The sequence below is a fragment of the Aedes aegypti genome, unplaced genomic scaffold (assembly GCF_002204515.2).
Source record: "Aedes aegypti strain LVP_AGWG unplaced genomic scaffold, AaegL5.0 Primary Assembly AGWG_AaegL5_hic_scaff_1124_PBJ_arrow, whole genome shotgun sequence".
NCBI classification, from domain to species: domain Eukaryota; kingdom Metazoa; phylum Arthropoda; class Insecta; order Diptera; family Culicidae; genus Aedes; species Aedes aegypti.
Window position 1 is genome coordinate 821 of NW_018734542.1, and position 17,580 is coordinate 18,400.

Consider the following 17,580-nt stretch of genomic DNA (forward strand, 5'->3'; position numbering starts at 1 on the left):
TAACCGATAAGGTTGCTGTATCCCAAACTGTCGCCATTATGTCAGACAATATAAAACATGGCATTTCATACTGTAAAGTACAGTTTGAATGACACATTAGAAATAGTTACAATATGTTGTACTGTTCGATTACTGTTAAATTATATGAGGATCAAAATTTGTGATAAATGGTGGAAAAATAACGCCACCGTTTGCCAAACTGTTTGAATTTATATTTGCACAACATAATCACACATTTGCATTATACTATATGTTACTTATAGTGAACAGTTCGGCAAAATGTTGCACGCATTGGTGTTTGTGAGCGATTGGCTTTCAAACTTCTGTGCTTTGCATACACACGCTTAAGAAAACCAACTTGTGGCTATGAAAATTTCACACTACGATCAAAATTATTTTTACTTTCCGTTTTGATTTTCATCGAGATTTTCACACATCTCGTTCAAAAATTTAGAACTCAAAATTGTGATGAATATCACAATGGAAAATATCACAATCAGAACAATAAGATAAATTAAAGTTAATTGTGTGAATTCCACAAAATCATAGCGTTGTTTTTAGCGTGCTTTCTGTAATGTTTATTTTGTGAGTGAAAACTGTTGACGAAGTTGAAAAAAAAACAACAGAGAAACCCGTTCCGAAGATGGATTTTTACTAAATCCCGAAAAGCCCCGGTAGTGATAACGTAAGTGATAAACACCAATCGTCGTGACGGTAACATCTCCAACAAGGATTCATCCCCAAAATTAGATTGCCAGATTGTTTGATGGTGCTACTATTCTTGCGATGGCGGTATGACGAGGCATCGAGGATTTTTTTTACGGTGAATTAGTGGCGGAATGTAGATTCACTAAAGGCAAGTGTTTGACCCCAAAAAAACAAGTCGTGGAGAATGTTCCGATGGGTAGTGGCCCGATTGGAAAATACGGCCGGAATCTGAAGAAAAAAACAAGAACATCAACAACAAGTTCAACCAGTGGAAAATCGCCGAAAGAACATTTTTTTTGGTTTGGTTTGATTGATGATGGATGACGGGAAAATTATCTACAGCAATAATCAAGTTGGCAGATGGAACATTGTTTTAGGGGAAGAAGAACCTTCAAATATTTTAGTGGCATCATAACTTGCATTTCATCTTGCCCCACCTGTTTCAACATGTCCTGGTGTACCCTACATGACAACGTTTTCAGGCTTTGGATGACGGGTAAGTGGAGATTAATTTGGATTTCACTTATTTTTTATTATTTGATTAAGAAAAAAATTGTAAAATAATAGATTATTTTAATAAAACAAATAATTATGCTATAAAAATTTACTTCAGGTAAATTATGTGAAGTGCTAAAGCGTCAATAAAAGTGCGGGATTGCATTGAATCCTATTGGTGTCTTCAGAGCACTTATTGTCCATTGCACGGTGACGTCATCAGAAAATCGCTCTCTTTCCCTCCTTCGGGAAATCTGGAAACAACGGTGCCAATACCTGTCAAAGTTGACAGGTACTGGCACCATTGTTTTCAAGTTTTGTTGAAGAGCGAAAGAGAGAGAATTTCGCCGTGAAATTTCTAATTCTTTGATTTACGAATGATAAGTTCTCCGAAGACAAACCTAACCGATTTGATGCGATTGCGCACTTTTATTAGCGTTTCCTCACTTGTAAAAACTTCTGCGATAGTCCAGTGGTGAGAAAAAATGCGCAAAATTGACTTGAATAACCGTATCAATCAATACATTTTCTCATGTGTAAGAAAATATCAAGCAAATACGTTTTCAACTGAAGTAAAAATTTGAATATAAGTAATTGTTTTTTTTTTCTCCTAAACATATAATTTCTCATCTCATGGTTTTAGTGTAACAGAGCAGTACAGCATAGAGTAAAAATACAATAAAGCACAATATACCAATAGTTTCACATACAATATCCATTTTCATTTTAATGTTATGGTTTTACTATTTTGAACTGTTTGCCTTATTGTGGATTCATCAAAAAATGGATAATATATCGACCATTTGGCAGATTGTAATCGGAAAAAAGTGTTCTGGAAAATCGGCGTTTTCAAACGGTTACATAACTTAACCGCCTATTACCCATATTGTACTTTTCTCAATTACCGTTTCCGAAACTGTTAAAACTGTTCATGTAATGTGGCCTTATTGTTATTTTCGGTGTTATAGGAAATTGTTTAAATATTGTGACGAATGGTTGTGGATAGTACGGGAAACGGTACTTGAATGGTTCCTAATTATGCGGGTAAGCATTGGGCAATTTTGAATCGATATTCCACAAATCAATGTTTTCATTCCAATTTATCGATTTTTTTTTCAAACCAATGCTTGGGGCAATTTGATCATTTGTTTGAACTTGAATCATTTGAATTTGAATTTGAATCATTTTGTTGATCTTGATGAAATTTTCTCAACGAACTGATGAAAAATAAATCAAATTTTGTACTAGCCTTGAAGTAGCAAGTCTGTTCAGTTGAATTTTAAACTGAGTTAATTTATAGATGTTAAAATCGAATGCAAATGCAAATCATAGGCCTAGGAAGTCCAATGTTAACTTGTTGATTTGTGTCTAGTACTTAGAGAGTATCGACATGTATTTAAAAAGGCGCTAGTATAGTTTGAGAACGATGAAATTCTCTGAAATTTATACAAAAAAAAAGCTGAATGTTAAAAAAACAATTCAAATTATGTATGTGATATAAAAAAGATATTTAACATTCTATCTCCAAGAGAGTTGCCAGAGATCTACTGGTGAATTTTAAGCATACTTATTTGAGGATAACTAAAATGGTTATTGTTCAAAGAGCCAGAGGAAACTCTGCAGAAACTAATCCACAGATTAAACCATTTCTTTAGATTTTACAAACATTAAAAAAACTCATCAGCTTGAATTGTCACATATGATGAGGTTAGTTTTATATCCTGTAAATAAAGAATAAATAATATGTTAATCTGTCCACAGTTCGGGAAGTCCCCCTCCTGCACCAACTGCAGCCAGTAGTTATAGCTCAGAAATACCGTAGGTACGAACAGATAAAAGGTACCAAGTCAAAAGGTAAAACAAATAATATCACTTGAGATAGGTAGACATGACAGTCCTTTTCCCTTTAGAAATTTTCTAATAAACTCTTTAAAGGCCATTTACAAGTTGCAACAACTAATACAACGAACAATCAAAAATATATCCAAAGAATTCCACAATCTTATCTTAAATACGCAAATTCCATGACTACAACAAAACATTCAAATCATTGGATTTTACTGCTCAACATTACATTTGACAAATTCGTCAACACTAAAGAACAATTTCGTTCATCTCAATTCAGCAATCGCTTCACAAAAGAACAACTATGTTCACAATAAACGACAATTTCGTCAGCTATAAAGAACAATTTGGTTCAACTCAAATCGGCAATTTCACCACTCTTTCAAAAATAGATACAATTGGCAATTCGCCAGCCCAAAGAAAATCGATTATCTTCAACACACGTTTCCATGATCCTCGTCGCCACTTTTATATCCTGTAAATAAAGAATAAAATAATATGTTAATCTGTCCACAGTTCGGGAAGTCTCCCTCCTGCACCAACTGCAGCCAGTACTTATAGCTCAGAAATACCGTAGGTACGAACAGATAAAAGGTACCAAGTCAAAAGGTAAAACAAATAATATCACTTGAGATAGGTAGACATGACAGTTAGAAGCAAAGAGTGTAAGTGACATAAATCTAGTTTTGAGAAACTCGACTTTGAAGTTTGTTTCAGCAACTTTTCATTCCAGACAAATTTTATGGGGACCAAGAAAACAATCCAATCTTCTACGAATTATGTTTTATTTTGTTGGATGGAAAATTCACCTAATACAACTGGAAAGCTTAATAACAGTAAAAAATTTTAGTGGTGTAATTGAACACACTTAGTTTTGATTTCGTTGTTCGGTAAATATTTTTACCGAAAACGCACTGTAAATAAATAAATAACTGAGGTTTCGGTATTGCTAACGAGCTTTACTGAAAAAACTTGAAAAATAGGAAAATCATAAACATATTTATCCTATTTTACCGAAATCGTCATTTCGTTTACCGAAAAACTGTACATCGTTCAGATTCACTTTTTTTTTTTTTTTTTTTTTTTTTTAATTTCTTTATTAGTATCATTCCAAACATTACATTCATTTCTTATATCTAGGTGTTCTGTGTTATTGGACAACACTATCATCCTAATTTGGTTAAACAAATTTAAGATTTTATTAACATTTTGTTTACAACATATAACATTTCATTTACCGTAGCAGTTCAGATTTTTTACAGGTGAGTTGATTTCACCTGCTTATAAGAGAAAAAAAAAACGCTTTTAATATACTTAACCTAACTTAACCTAAACATATAACGCATTAATCGTGGCAATAGAAGATTGTAACGATTTTTGCCTGAAATTATTTATTATTTTATTTGACATTTGCTCCAATGTTTCAACATTGGATATTCTATGTAACTCATTGGTACTATACCAGGGAGGAAGCCTCAGAATCATTTTCAAAATTTTATTTTGAATTTTCTGCAGAGCTTTCTTCCTGGTATTACAAACAGCTAGTCCATATTGGTACAGCATACAACATGGCTGGTCTGAAAATTTGTATGAATATCAAAAGGCTTGTTCTTAAGTCAAAGTTTTGATTTTCTATTAATAAGGGGATAAAGACATTTTACATATTTATTACATTTGGCTTGAATGCCCTCAATATGATTTTTGAAAGTTAAATTCTTATCAAGCATGAGCCCTAGATACTTAACTTCATCTGACCAATTTATTGGAATCCCTCTCATCGTGACAACATGTCTACTTGAAGGTTTCAAATAAAGAGCTTTTGGTTTATGTGGGAATATTATTATTTGAGTTTTGGAAGCATTAGGAGAAATCTTCCATTTTTGCAAGTATGAAGAAAAAATATCCAAACTTTTTGCAATCGACTACAGATGACACGCAGGCTTCGTCCTTTAGCGGAGAGGCCTGTGTCATCCGCAAACAAAGATTTTTGACATCCCTGAGGTAACTCAGGTAAGTCAGATGTGAAAATATTGTATAATATTGGTCCCAAAATGCTGCCTTGGGGAACACCAGCTCTTACAGGAAGTCTTTCAGATCTGGAGTTCTGATAATTAACCTGAAGTGTACGATTTGACAGATAACTTTGAATTATTCTAACAATGTATGTTGGAAAATTAAAGTTTTTCAATTTTACAATCAAACCTTCATGCCAAACACTGTCGAATGCTTTTTCTATGTCTAGAAGAGCAAGACCAGTAGAATAGCCTTCAGATATGTTGGAACGGATCAAATTTGTTACACGTAAAAGTTGATGAGTGGTCGAATGTCCATGGCGGAATCCGAACTGTTCATTGGCAAAAATTGAATTTTCGTTGATGTGGGCCATCATTCTGTGTAAAATAACCTTTTCAAAAAGTTTACTGATGGAGGAAAGCAAACTGATTGGACGATAGCTAGAAGCTTCTGCAGGATTTTTGTCTGGTTTTAAAATTGGAACAACCTTAGCATTTTTCCATTTGTCAGGAAAATATGCTAATTGAAAACATTTGTTAAATATATTAACTAAAAATGATAAGGTACTTTCTGGAAGTTTCTTGATGAGGATGTAGAAAATTCCATCATCGCCAGGAGCTTTCATGTTTTTGAATTTTTTAATAATAGTTCTCACTTCTTCCAAATCAGTCTCCCAGGCATTTTCGAAAACGTTCTCTTGATTGAGAATATTTTCGAACTCCTGAGTAACTTCATTTTCAATTGGACTAGTAAGTCCTAAATTAAAATTGTGCGCACTTTCAAACTGCATAGCAAGTTTTTGAGCTTTTTCGAAATTAGTTAGTAATAATTTGTTTTCCTCTTTCAATGCCGGTATTGGCTTCTGAGGTTTTTTCAAGATTTTAGATAATTTCCAAAAGGGCTTAGAGCCAGGGTCCAATTGAGAAATTTTATTTTCAAAATTTTTGGTTCTTAATTGAGCAAAACGTTTCTTGATTTCTTTCTGCAAATCCTGCCATATAATTTTCATAGCAGGATCGCGAGTGCGTTGAAATTGCCTTCTCCTCACGTTTTTAAGACGGATCAAGAGTTTAAGATCATCGTCTATAATCACGGATTCAAATTTTACTTCACATTTTGGAATTGCAATGCTCCGGGCTTCAACAATGGAATTTGTTAAAGTTTCAAGAGCATTGTCAATATCAAGTTTAGTTTCTAAAGAAATGTTAACACCAAGATTGGAGTCAACATACGTTTTATATATATTCCAGTCGGCTCGTAAATAATTGAAAGTGGAGCTGATAGGATTGAGAATCGCTTCTTGGGATATTTGAAATGTAACAGGGACATGATCAGAATCAAAATCAGCATGAGTAATCAGTTGGCTACAAAGATGACTAGAGTCGGTTAAGACCAAATCAATCGTAGATGGATTTCTAGAAGAGGAAAAACATGTGGGGCTATCAGGGTATTGAATTGAGAAATATCCTGAAGAGCACTCATCAAATAAAATTCTGCCGTTGGAATTACTTTGAGAATTATTCCATGACCGATGTTTGGCATTAAAGTCACCAATGACAAAAAATTTTGACTTATTGCGAGTCAATTTTCGCAAGTCAGTTTGGAGCAAATTGACTTGCTGCCCAGAGCATTGAAAAGGCAAATAGGCAGCTATGAAAGTATATTTACCAAACTGTGTTTCAACAGAAATACCTAAAGTTTCAAAAACTTTAGTTTCAAATGATGAAAACAGTTGATATTTTATACGCCTATGAATGATGATTGCAACTCCCCCACATGCCCCATCAAGTCGATCATTACGATAAACAAAAAAGTTAGGATCTCTTTTGAGTTTAGATCCAGGTTTTAAATACGTTTCGGTAATAACTGCTATATGCACGTTATTAACCGTAAGAAAATTAAACAGCTCGTCCTCTTTACCATTCAGAGAACGAGCATTCCAATTTAAAATATTTAAATTATTATTTGGATCCATTAGAAAAACGTAATCCAATAACAATTTGATTTGTAAATTTTACACCTACTTGGACTGCTTCAGTCATAGTGGTGGCTTTGAACATTGCATCAATCATTAGATTCAATTGTTCAGTTAGAAAATTAAAATCAGAGGCAGACATGTCATGTGATTTCCCATTGGAATTTCCGGTCATGGAACGAATAGGGGAAGAGTTCAAATTACCTGCTACGATATCGGCAAAGGATTTACCGTGGGTAGATACATTCGAAATTGAAAGATTCGAACGGCTACCCGACGGATTAAAATTTGTTTGTGAATGAGCATGATTATGATCTTCCTGGTGGGTATGATTCCTAATCAAGCGATCGTTAACTGAAAAATGAGCATTGTTCGATACTCTACCAGGCAAATTCCGGAAACGACCGTTATCGTAACGGATATTATCCTTCATCTGCTTGGCACGAGCCTCAACGACTCTTTTGCGTGAAATGCATTCCCAAAAGTTAGCTTTGTGAGGGCCCTTGCAATTGGCGCATTGAAATTTTCTGGTATCTTCTTTCACAGGACAGTCGTCCTTAGCGTGAGAAGAACCTCCGCAAATTATGCATTTAGCATCCATGCGACAATTTTTTGTACCATGACCCCACTTTTGGCACCGACGGCACTGAGTGGGGTTCTGGTAATTTCCTCCAGGTTTCTGGAAATGTTCCCACGTCACACGGACATCAAACAAAAGTTTTGCTTTTTCTAAAGCTTTAATATTATTTAGTTCTTTTTTGTTAAAGTGAACTAAATAAAATTCTTGAGAAAGCCCTTTCCGAACAATGCCAGATTGGGTTCTCTTTTTCATAATGATTACTTGGACTGGGGAAAATCCAAGTAAATCATTTATTCCATTTTTGATCTCTTCAGGTGATTTATAGTCACTTGAGAGACCTTTCAAGACAACTTTGAACAAACGTTCAGTTTTGTCGTCATAAGTGAAAAATTTGTGCTTCTTCTCTTCAAGATGTTTGAGAAGAAGCTCACGATCTTTAAGAGTTTCCGGCAAAACGCGACAGTCTCCTTTCTTTGCGATTTGGAAGGAAACCTTGATTCCCCTAATGGAGTTCAAGATCTCCTGCCTAAATCCCCCAAATTCGGAACAACTGACCACGATAGGCGGCACTCTTTGCTTCCTCACTTGAATCAAAGAGCCTGGGCTAGAGGCTGCTTCGATTTGGTGTTCGGAAAATTTGTCTAGTGCATCGAACTGATTGCTCATTTCGATACAATTATTCATTTCACCCTTGGAAGAAAGTTTGCATTCCGGGGAACCGTCCTTTCTTCCATTCTTGCCACGTGTAGTGACAGTTTTAAAACCCACTTTTTTGGAAGGAAGTCTCGAAAACTAATTCATACAGACTCAAGTCAAAAAGTATACAAACTTACTTTATCGATCCTACGTGTTAAGCAGGCGGAATTCTACACGTACCGCTCTGTACCAACTCAACTTTTCACTTTTAGAACGTTTAATTTCCGGATTTACAAAACGACGAAAGTAAGATTTTCAACTTTCGCAACCTAACCACTACTTTCGCCGCCCCGCTGTATGGAGAGATAAAGTGACTTAACCACGAATCAAAACAAAACACTACTTGAGCCGATTTTACACTGGTAGAAAAACGTCGAAAGTAACTGAATGGAACGGCTTATCATTTTCTTATAATTATTTTTGTGGGAAATAATAGAAACTACCTAGTTTTTGAACGTGAGCTGAGTGTATGCAAAATTTGAGCGAAGTACACGACAAAAAAATGTTAAAAAGGTGATTCATTTTAAAACAGTTTTAGAAGATAGATTGTGATTTTTCCTTATTAATTTACTCAAAACCGTATAAAACTTACTTACGTCGATTTGAAAAAGTAATCGAGAAGTAGTGAATTCAGAGATTCACCCTTCCTTTTGTTTGTTGTTGATACCATGTTTAATTAATAAACGAAAGAAGACGTGACCTTCGAAAGGTTTTTTCCCAAGACGGTGTCCAAGAAGGATTACCACCGCTAGCTTTCGCCAACGGGTCCAACGAAAAATCGAAGGCACGGGTCCAAACAAGGATCGTAAAGGGATCAATAGTAGAAAAAATAGTACTGAAAAGTACTGTTTTAGTAGCACTGAAAAGTACCGTTTTTTAATTTTAGCACTGAAAAGTACTGTTTTTGTAGCACTGAAAAGTACTGTTTTATTGCTTTAGGTAGTTTTTAAGAAAACTTCCAAGAGCAGAGAGAATTCGTGTACGCACAGCACGAAGGTACGATGCGCACTGTCGTTCAGATTCACTGTAGACTGTAAACGTTTACCGTTCTTCAGTACGAGGACTACAATGGTTTACCCAGCAAATGGTAATTTGTTCCAAACACAAAACATGCCACCATATTTGTTTCACAGTGGAAAACGACGCGTTTGGATTGTGTCCGATGCTTTTAATGTTATGTGCTCGGGATCATGGATACTATTTTTTTTAAACTAATTCAGAATGAACGTTTTGTTCTTAGGGACCGTTCAAATATTACGTAACGCAAGAGGGGGAGGTAGGGGGTCTAACATAGTGTTACGGTCCATACAAAAAATTAAAATTTTCCATACAAAAGCTGTTACGTGGGGATGGGAGGGGGTCTAATATTGACAAATTTTGCGTTACGTAATATTTGAATGAACCCTTATCCGTAAGTATGATAAGTAGATTTTCCAGGAATTTTCATTCAACGGCTGTATTTTAGGATGGAATTAGATGTTTCGTTGCGGGATAGAATTGCCGATTCACGATTCAGATAACAACGTCCAGCATATTCGGAAAAATGAAACCAATCCTGCTAATGCGAATTTGCACTCCTCAACACTGTGACTGTAGAATTGTGTATGAAATTTTATTACGTGTACGAAATTACTATTAATTTATACACGAAGTGAAAACGAGAACTTTTAATAAATTAATTTGTTTCGTTTATCATCATCAGTTTTTCTTTCTTTTTATAATGTGGAATGAAATTCCGACTGCTATTAACGATACGTTCGGTAATTAATTTTACAATTTACCCGGTAACCGTTAACGAACGGTTTGTAATATTTTGACAGCTGTGTTTTGATTAAAATTACTGATCGTTCGGTGATTCTTAACTTTACCGAACGCATTACTCAGCGCTCAGTGGTTTATATTTCGGTAAAAAAAATTACCGGTGTCGGTGATATTTTCTAAGTGTGAAGAATTGTGAAAAATCATGTATACAACAAACTGTATTAGCAGGAACTGGAGTGCTCAATATTTAATGTTAGGATTTCGGGGGCAACACAACGCTTCCGGGTCAGCAAGTTTTTTCCAAGATTTTTTTCAATACATTGATTGATGATTATTATAACAAAACAGAATAATATGCTTCTGATTGTTACGAGACATACCGCATAAGATTTCATTTCTCACGTGTATCTAAAGCTATGCCTATAACAATTTGACTGAAGTCATCAGAAGTAACCTTATTTCATTCATGAACAAGTTAATTCAACTTTGAAGAATAATTCCAAGAATATCCCCTGAGAACCTTCAACTTCTTTATTTATTTATTTATTTATTTATTTTAACAAGAATTTGGAAGAGGGAAAAAAACCCCTTTGAGTGATTTCTTTTTTTATGAAATGCTTCTCAAAAAGGCGCAAAACCTCTTCATCTTTTTCGAAAAACATTATAAAATAAGTAAAACTAATATTAAAAGCTCAACCGGAAAACCTTCAACTTCTTTATACTGCAACAGTTTTTTATAATAGAACTAGGAAAATTGTGACCGTCAAACGGGGCTTCTTTTGACATTATTTCCACATTCTTCAACTTTGAGGATTTGTAGCCTTGTGAATAATGGATAGATTTCGATAATTCTTGCGCATATTTAAGTTGTATTTGTAAGTAACCAATGTGCAAAATATGAGGCAAATCCATCAATAAATAAAAAAAATTGCTTGAATAGCGAAAAAAATGTGTCCTTCAAGACAAAAAAGGGGCTACTTTGGACACTTTTAGAAATTAATACGTTTTGATAGTAAAATGATTTTTCATCATAAATGTCAAAGTTATTCTATTGATTATCGTTCATTGTGATGTTTTCGAATGTTTTTCAATGATATACATAATTTAGAAAATTGTAAAGCTTGAAAAAACTACACATACCTATACAATACTTTTCACAAAAACATGCTATTCATAATTTGTAGTTTGCATGATGATATGTTTACTTCCTTTTAAATGTCAGCTAATAAATAGCGACTTATGCTTAATTGTTCAAGTTGATGCAAACGAATTGTGTAACTACCAAGTACCTACTGCGATGAATAATTAGCTTTGTACAGAAATATTCGTTCTGATTCTTAATGTTATATGAACGATATGTAGAAGAATCTAATTAATTCCTGTAACTAAAAGTAATTTTTATTCCAATTACAATCCATGAAGTATAATAATAATGATTCACAGGATCATAAACAATAAAAGATTGCCCTTGTTAGATGCATTTTGGCTCTTTATAGTTTTGAGATGGCGTAAGAGTAGTTTATTTTAGCAGTTGAAGGATGCCATTGCTATGTATAGCAGATTCATGTAAAATATGACTGAACAATATTTTTTAATGATTATGTTGTAAGTTTACTCTTTATACGAGTTGAAATATATATGTTTTACAATTATTTACTTTTCTTAATCCTTTGTTTATTTTTTTATTGTGTTGTAAAATATAGAAACCAACACTTTATAATTAAATATAAGTCGTAAAATTAAGACATTTGATCATTTATTTTTCTAAAAAACAACTTTCACCATAAATTTATCACAAATTTCTTTGAATCATGACGATTCGATAGTTTTGTGATGTTCCCAACAACTTTCCACGATATGTGGAAAATTCATACAATGTTTACATAGCAAATGTTTTGTAGCTTGTGAATATTTGTTTGGACTTTTTTGATACATTTTCTTGTTTATCCTGTTATTGTTGATGTTGTTCCAAAAAATATTCATGCCTGATAGTTGAACATAAATTGGTTAATAAAAGTGCTGAAGACACAAAATGCCTCAGATTAATATTTATGCTGGAAATAAATCCAAAACGTGAGTGTCCAAAGTAGCCCCCGGAATCAAAAGTAGCCCCGTCTGACGGGACTCAAACATTGTCTGAATTTAAAATATACATTTTGGCATATCCAGCTAAACTTATTATTATTTTGTTGGAAATAAAAGCTACAATAATTAGGATTAATAATAATAATAGGTAAATTTTACTTATTTCATCAGTAATGACATTGTGATATTTAGTTGTTTGAATAACAAGCATTTTTCAGCTGTACCATTTATTATTGAACAACTTGGAATGTTGTCTCAGGAGAAAATGTGTGATAGTATTCTAAGCAGTTTTAATTTAAATAAAATCATTGTGAATTACGAGAAGAATTCTTAATACTGTGGGGTAAGTGTATCAGGTCAAATATATCTGAATTTATTCATAAACATCAAGTACGTTTCATATAATTAGAACTGAATTTCTCACCATGTGTTGAAAAAACTAATGGTATTCTATTTTAGGCAGAGACATAATGGATTTTTTGGTTGCAAAGTTTAATCACCGCATGACCTTATCATAATTAGCATTTATTGGCTTTTTTCGGTGAGCGCGATACTACTCAAAGTGGAAGGGAGCAAGGAAAGTAATGAAAGAATATGATGGATCGAATCGCAAGCGAGCGACGAGAGAAATTAATAGAAGTTCAAAACTAACAGAGGGCCATATATGAACAACACAATCGAAACGACATATTGTTGCCTAACGTCCTGGGTTAGAACGGAACTTCTATTAATTTCTCTCGTCGCTCGCTTGCGATTCTATCCATCGAATTACTTATCACTTTCCTTGCTTCCTTCCACTTTGAGTATCGCGTTCACCGAGAAAAGCCAATAAATAAATGATAATGGATTTTTATTTGACAGAAAACAATTTTGAAATCAATTGATTTTTGCAGTTAACAATTTTGCTTTTTTAATGTATATGTTGTACTACTTTTGCAGTAGTATCAGTGTGAACGTAAGAATATAACCTAAAACAAAGCAATGGTGCGAAAATAAGAATTTATACTGTAGTAAAGTTTTGACGTTTACACGACGAACACGTGTCAAATGTATAATTTGAAATTGAATCTGCGAGCTCCTGTGGGAATCGAATCCCCGACTTCTAATTCGCTAGATGGGCGCTTCAAGCTGCGGAGCCCTTTGAGGGACCCCGACACTTGGAGCTTAATTTTGGGTAAACTAAAAATTTGGGTAGGGAGGAATTGCTTCTCTTTTCTTAATTTGGCTGTAACTCTAAAGGGAAAAAATAATTCGACAAGATTTCTTAACAGGCTCTCAAGTAAACAAGGTTTTCAAATATTAATATATGATTTACGAAATGATTCTAAGGTGATCATAGAACGAAGCCACACCTCAAATTTTCAAGAGCACAAGAATTGAGAACCAAACAGCGTTCCGCGTTGAAAATTTATCCCATTGGTCACCACAAGCAACAAGTAATTTGATTGATTTTCAACACGAACTGTTGTCCGATACACCAGTCTTGTGCACTTGAAAATTTAAAGTTTGGCTTCGATTTATAATCATCCTAAATTGCGTTAAAAGTACTACAAATTTCGTTCATCCGATGGCATGTAAGCGCTTAAAAAAAGTTAGGTGACACTTGATCCCCTTTTTGAACACATGTGCTTATGCAAGGGTAATCAAAATCTGAAGAGGGTAATTAAAATAAGGGAATTTTATTTTTTGCGCTTGATTCAACTTATTTAACTCTTAACGGTCTGAAAACTTCAGACTATAAAATAAAGGTCTGCGATAAAGGTTTGTTAAACTGCGTAAACTACAATCAGTTGCGCAATGACTTTTAAACAACACTTTATTGATTACACAACTATTTTGGGTTGCGTAATGAATCATTGCACAACAATTTTGAGAAAATTGAAGACAATGGTGGATGTATCCTTCTGTATGATTTAGATACCCTCAAATTGTACGCCATTCGATTTTTTTTTTCTTTTGTCTTTTTGTCTTTTAATAATGATGCTGCAACTTGTTGCGTGAACTAATATTTTCCGTGAACATTCTTGAATTCAACCCTGTAACGGCTGCCCTGCTGAAAACACTCTTCGATAATCTTCTTTATCGATTCACATCAAAATGTCGCATCGAACAACCTCTCTCACTTTCTTAAAATCCTTCTCACTTTTCTCGTCGCCATCACACCGAAAAAGTACCGCTATCGCTGACGGCTGAAAACAAAGCAGTGAGTAAGCGGGACGGAGCGATCTGATTCAATCCTGCCACAAAGTAGCAAGAAAGAGAACCCAAACCACATCGCACTTGCCTCTGGCTGGTGGTCAAAGTGAACGGTGAGCAATCTATTGTGAGTAGTTGTGTGATTGCAGTCAGCAGTGTCAGAAGAAAATAATCGCATAAAAATCCCCCAAAGTCGAAAGGAAAAAGCTGCCCGTCATTTTGGAGACGATCGGAGCAAAAGAAAAAACAACAGAGCAGTAACGAAGAATCTCGGTGTTAATTACGTTTCTGTACTTCTTCTAGTGTAATTTGTGTTGGGTTTTCCGCGTGCAGTTTGCGAATTCGAAAGAGCAGAAGTTTGCTGTTGATCGATTGGACAGTAGCTTTTGCGTGTTTTCCTATTCGGCGTGCTATTGTGTTGTCCGGAGAATTATCTCTACTAGGCAGGCGGATTATCGTCGTATCAGAGTCGATCGATCGATTTCCTTTTTCTAAAGACGGGAATCAACGGGTGCCAGAATCGAAATCAGAATCGACTGATCCTCCGGAGGAATAATAATGTCCCAGTTGCGCTACGTGTTGCTGGCGTTTGCCGTCCTAGCAGTTTCCTGGGCTGCCGGACAAACGAGCGGCTCCACCGGTAAGTTTCTCTGAAGTGTCCGGACTACGTTTAGTTCTCGGAATGTAAGGCATTGTGTCAAGGGTATTTTTTCAGTCTTTTGATAAATCGCAACGCAACATGCCTTACAATTGTATGAGGAGTAGGGAAATGAATGCATGATTCATACGGTCTGGTGTCAGGCTATCGTATATGGGTGCGGGTATATCATGCGGCTGTATGCAACAGTGCACTGTGGGCGAACATGGGTCATTCTGTGGTCAAAATGGATAGCACATTCCTTGTAGGACCGAAATCCGCCCACTTCTTGATTGCTTTTTATAATTCTAATATTAAAATGAATAATAATACAGTTTAAAAATTACCCATCTAATTACAATAAGTTATAAGTTGTTGTTAATGCTAATTTGATTCAAGTAGGCCATGATTTGAAAATTGTAAAAATCAAAATGTGACCGCTCATCATTGTGATGATTTGTTTGTGTGCCTTCTTAGTGATTTGCTAAGAAGAGTGAGAATAGATTCCAACATATTAATAGTCAAATTCGCACTTTTTCTGAACCAACTTACTGTTGATCATGATGAAGCAGTGTACAATGGCCAATAATTTCCGAAAACTGCAAATACTTTAGCTATTTAGAAAATCATCGTCAGAGGTGCGGTATAAATTTTGCCTAAACTCAAATGCTTATACTTTACGATGCATCCAGAAGCAGTCGACGGCAAATTTATTCTAGTTTTAGGAACTTGCTTGGCCATGCAAATTGGCCATCGGACACCGGAGATGTTCCGAATATTCCGAGATCATGTCCAAATGATTTTTTTTTTGTCGCTTGTATTTTTGTGCCGTATGAAGTTGTATAGATGTTTACAATTTTCTTAGAAACTGAAACTAATAGGAAGTCGAATGCCTGTGGACGCATTAAGATTCGTTGAAAATCTTCCGAAATATGGCCATTTCCGTAGAACTGGTTCCGAAAAATATGATCAGTCATGTTTGTATTTCCAATCATTTAAATTTTATCCGTAGCTATATCCAAGTGGGCATCAAACTTCAAAATAATGCTTTCGGCAGCACCATTAGATGCACGGACCACTGTATAGCAGGCTCCAGGTGCCCTTGGGGAAGTGGCCAATTAGTAGCATGTCTGGAACCATATCAATATGGGAGTCAAACTTCAAGATTTTGGAAGGTAAAGCTCTCGGTAGCATTTTCAGAATCAGCGGCTGCTAGACCACTGTATAGCAGGTTACAAGTGCCCCGGGTGATGTGGTCATGTTCCGAATTGGCCACTTCTCTAGAAGCCCCTTGAATCTACTATAGAGTGGTTATTACATCTTGTGATTCTGAAAATGCTCCACATCCTCTAAGGCACACATAACCTACTGTCCATGGACGGTGATTCTAAAACTGCTTCCGGAAGCATGCATTTTATAAATATTAAACTTTGTTACCCAAATTGATATGATTCCGAACATGTGTGAAATTGGCCACTTCCATCGGGGTACCTACTATACAGTGCTTTCGGAAGCATCACCTTCGAACACCTTAATATTTGATACCCATATTGATGTGACTCCGGACATGTTTTTATTTGGCCACATCCCCCGAAGCACCTGGAACCTACTATAGAGTGTTCATGGCAGTCGGTGGTTCTGGGATGCTGCCGAATTGCAGGACAAAGAGAAGTTTTACAGTCAACTCAATGCTGTCGTGGATAAGATTCCGAAGGGTGATATCAAGATCTACATGGGCGACTTCAATGCGAAGATCGGATCCGACAACTCGAGCTATGAGCCTGTCATGGGACGCCATGGTCTCGGAGAAATGAACGAAAACGGAGAACTGTTGGCAGAGTTTTGTGGCAATAACGACATGGTGATCGGGGGATCGCTCTTCCCCCATCGTCCGGTTCACAAGATCACGTGGGTCTCCCATGACGGCTTTACCGAAAATCAAATTGATCACATCTGTATCAGCCGAAAGTGGAAACGGAGCCCTCTTGATGTGCGGAATAAACGTAGCGCTGACATCGCATCCGACCATCACCTCCTCATCGGCGAGGTGCGTCTGCGCATTGCGCGGATTCGTCGACAGGAGGAAAGAGTCGGACGTCGATTTAACACACGCCGACTGGAAGATGCCACAGTGAAAAGGTCCTTCGTCGAAGAACTGGAGACTTGTGCTGCTAATATTTCGGAAGGTGGCAGCGTAGAAGAGCAATGGACCGCCATCAAGAATGCCTTCATCACGACCAGCGAAAATAATCTGGGTGAGCTACGCACTCGGAGAAAACAGTGGATTACCGATGGAACCTGGAGCAAGATAGAGGAGCGGAGAGAAGCCAAAGCCGCGATAGAGCGGGCGAAAACCAGATGAGCCAAGGCACTTTCCCGTCAACGATACTCGGCTCTAGAAAGGGAAGTTAAGCGCTCATGGGACAAACGAGCGTGGGCGAACTCCCTTGCTGACGAAGGTGAGAAAGCCGCAGCAACCGGCGACATTCGTCTTCTCCACGATATCTCACGACGCCTTAGCGGGGCAAAGATGAATACGACGATGCCCGTGAAAGACACGACTGGACAACTGTTAACCGACCCCACAGA

General features: G+C 36.0%; 1 protein-coding gene across 2 annotated transcripts in view; it reads left to right on the forward strand.

Moving 5' to 3' along the window:
* The first annotated feature begins 1,123 nt into the window (after window positions 1-1,123).
* The window catches only part of LOC23687678 (integumentary mucin C.1), a 46,068-nt gene continuing 29,611 nt past the window's right edge, over window positions 1,124-17,580 (forward strand). The window contains exon 1 of one of the 2 annotated variants that reach the window (XM_021856074.1): window positions 1,124-1,204. In XM_021856074.1, coding sequence (XP_021711766.1) covers window positions 1,156-1,204 — 49 coding nt within the window. In that variant the 5' untranslated portion in view covers window positions 1,124-1,155. Of the gene's footprint in view, window positions 1,205-14,439; window positions 14,995-17,580 lie in introns of those variants that run through there. The other variant, XM_011494774.2, reaches the window with a different exon arrangement.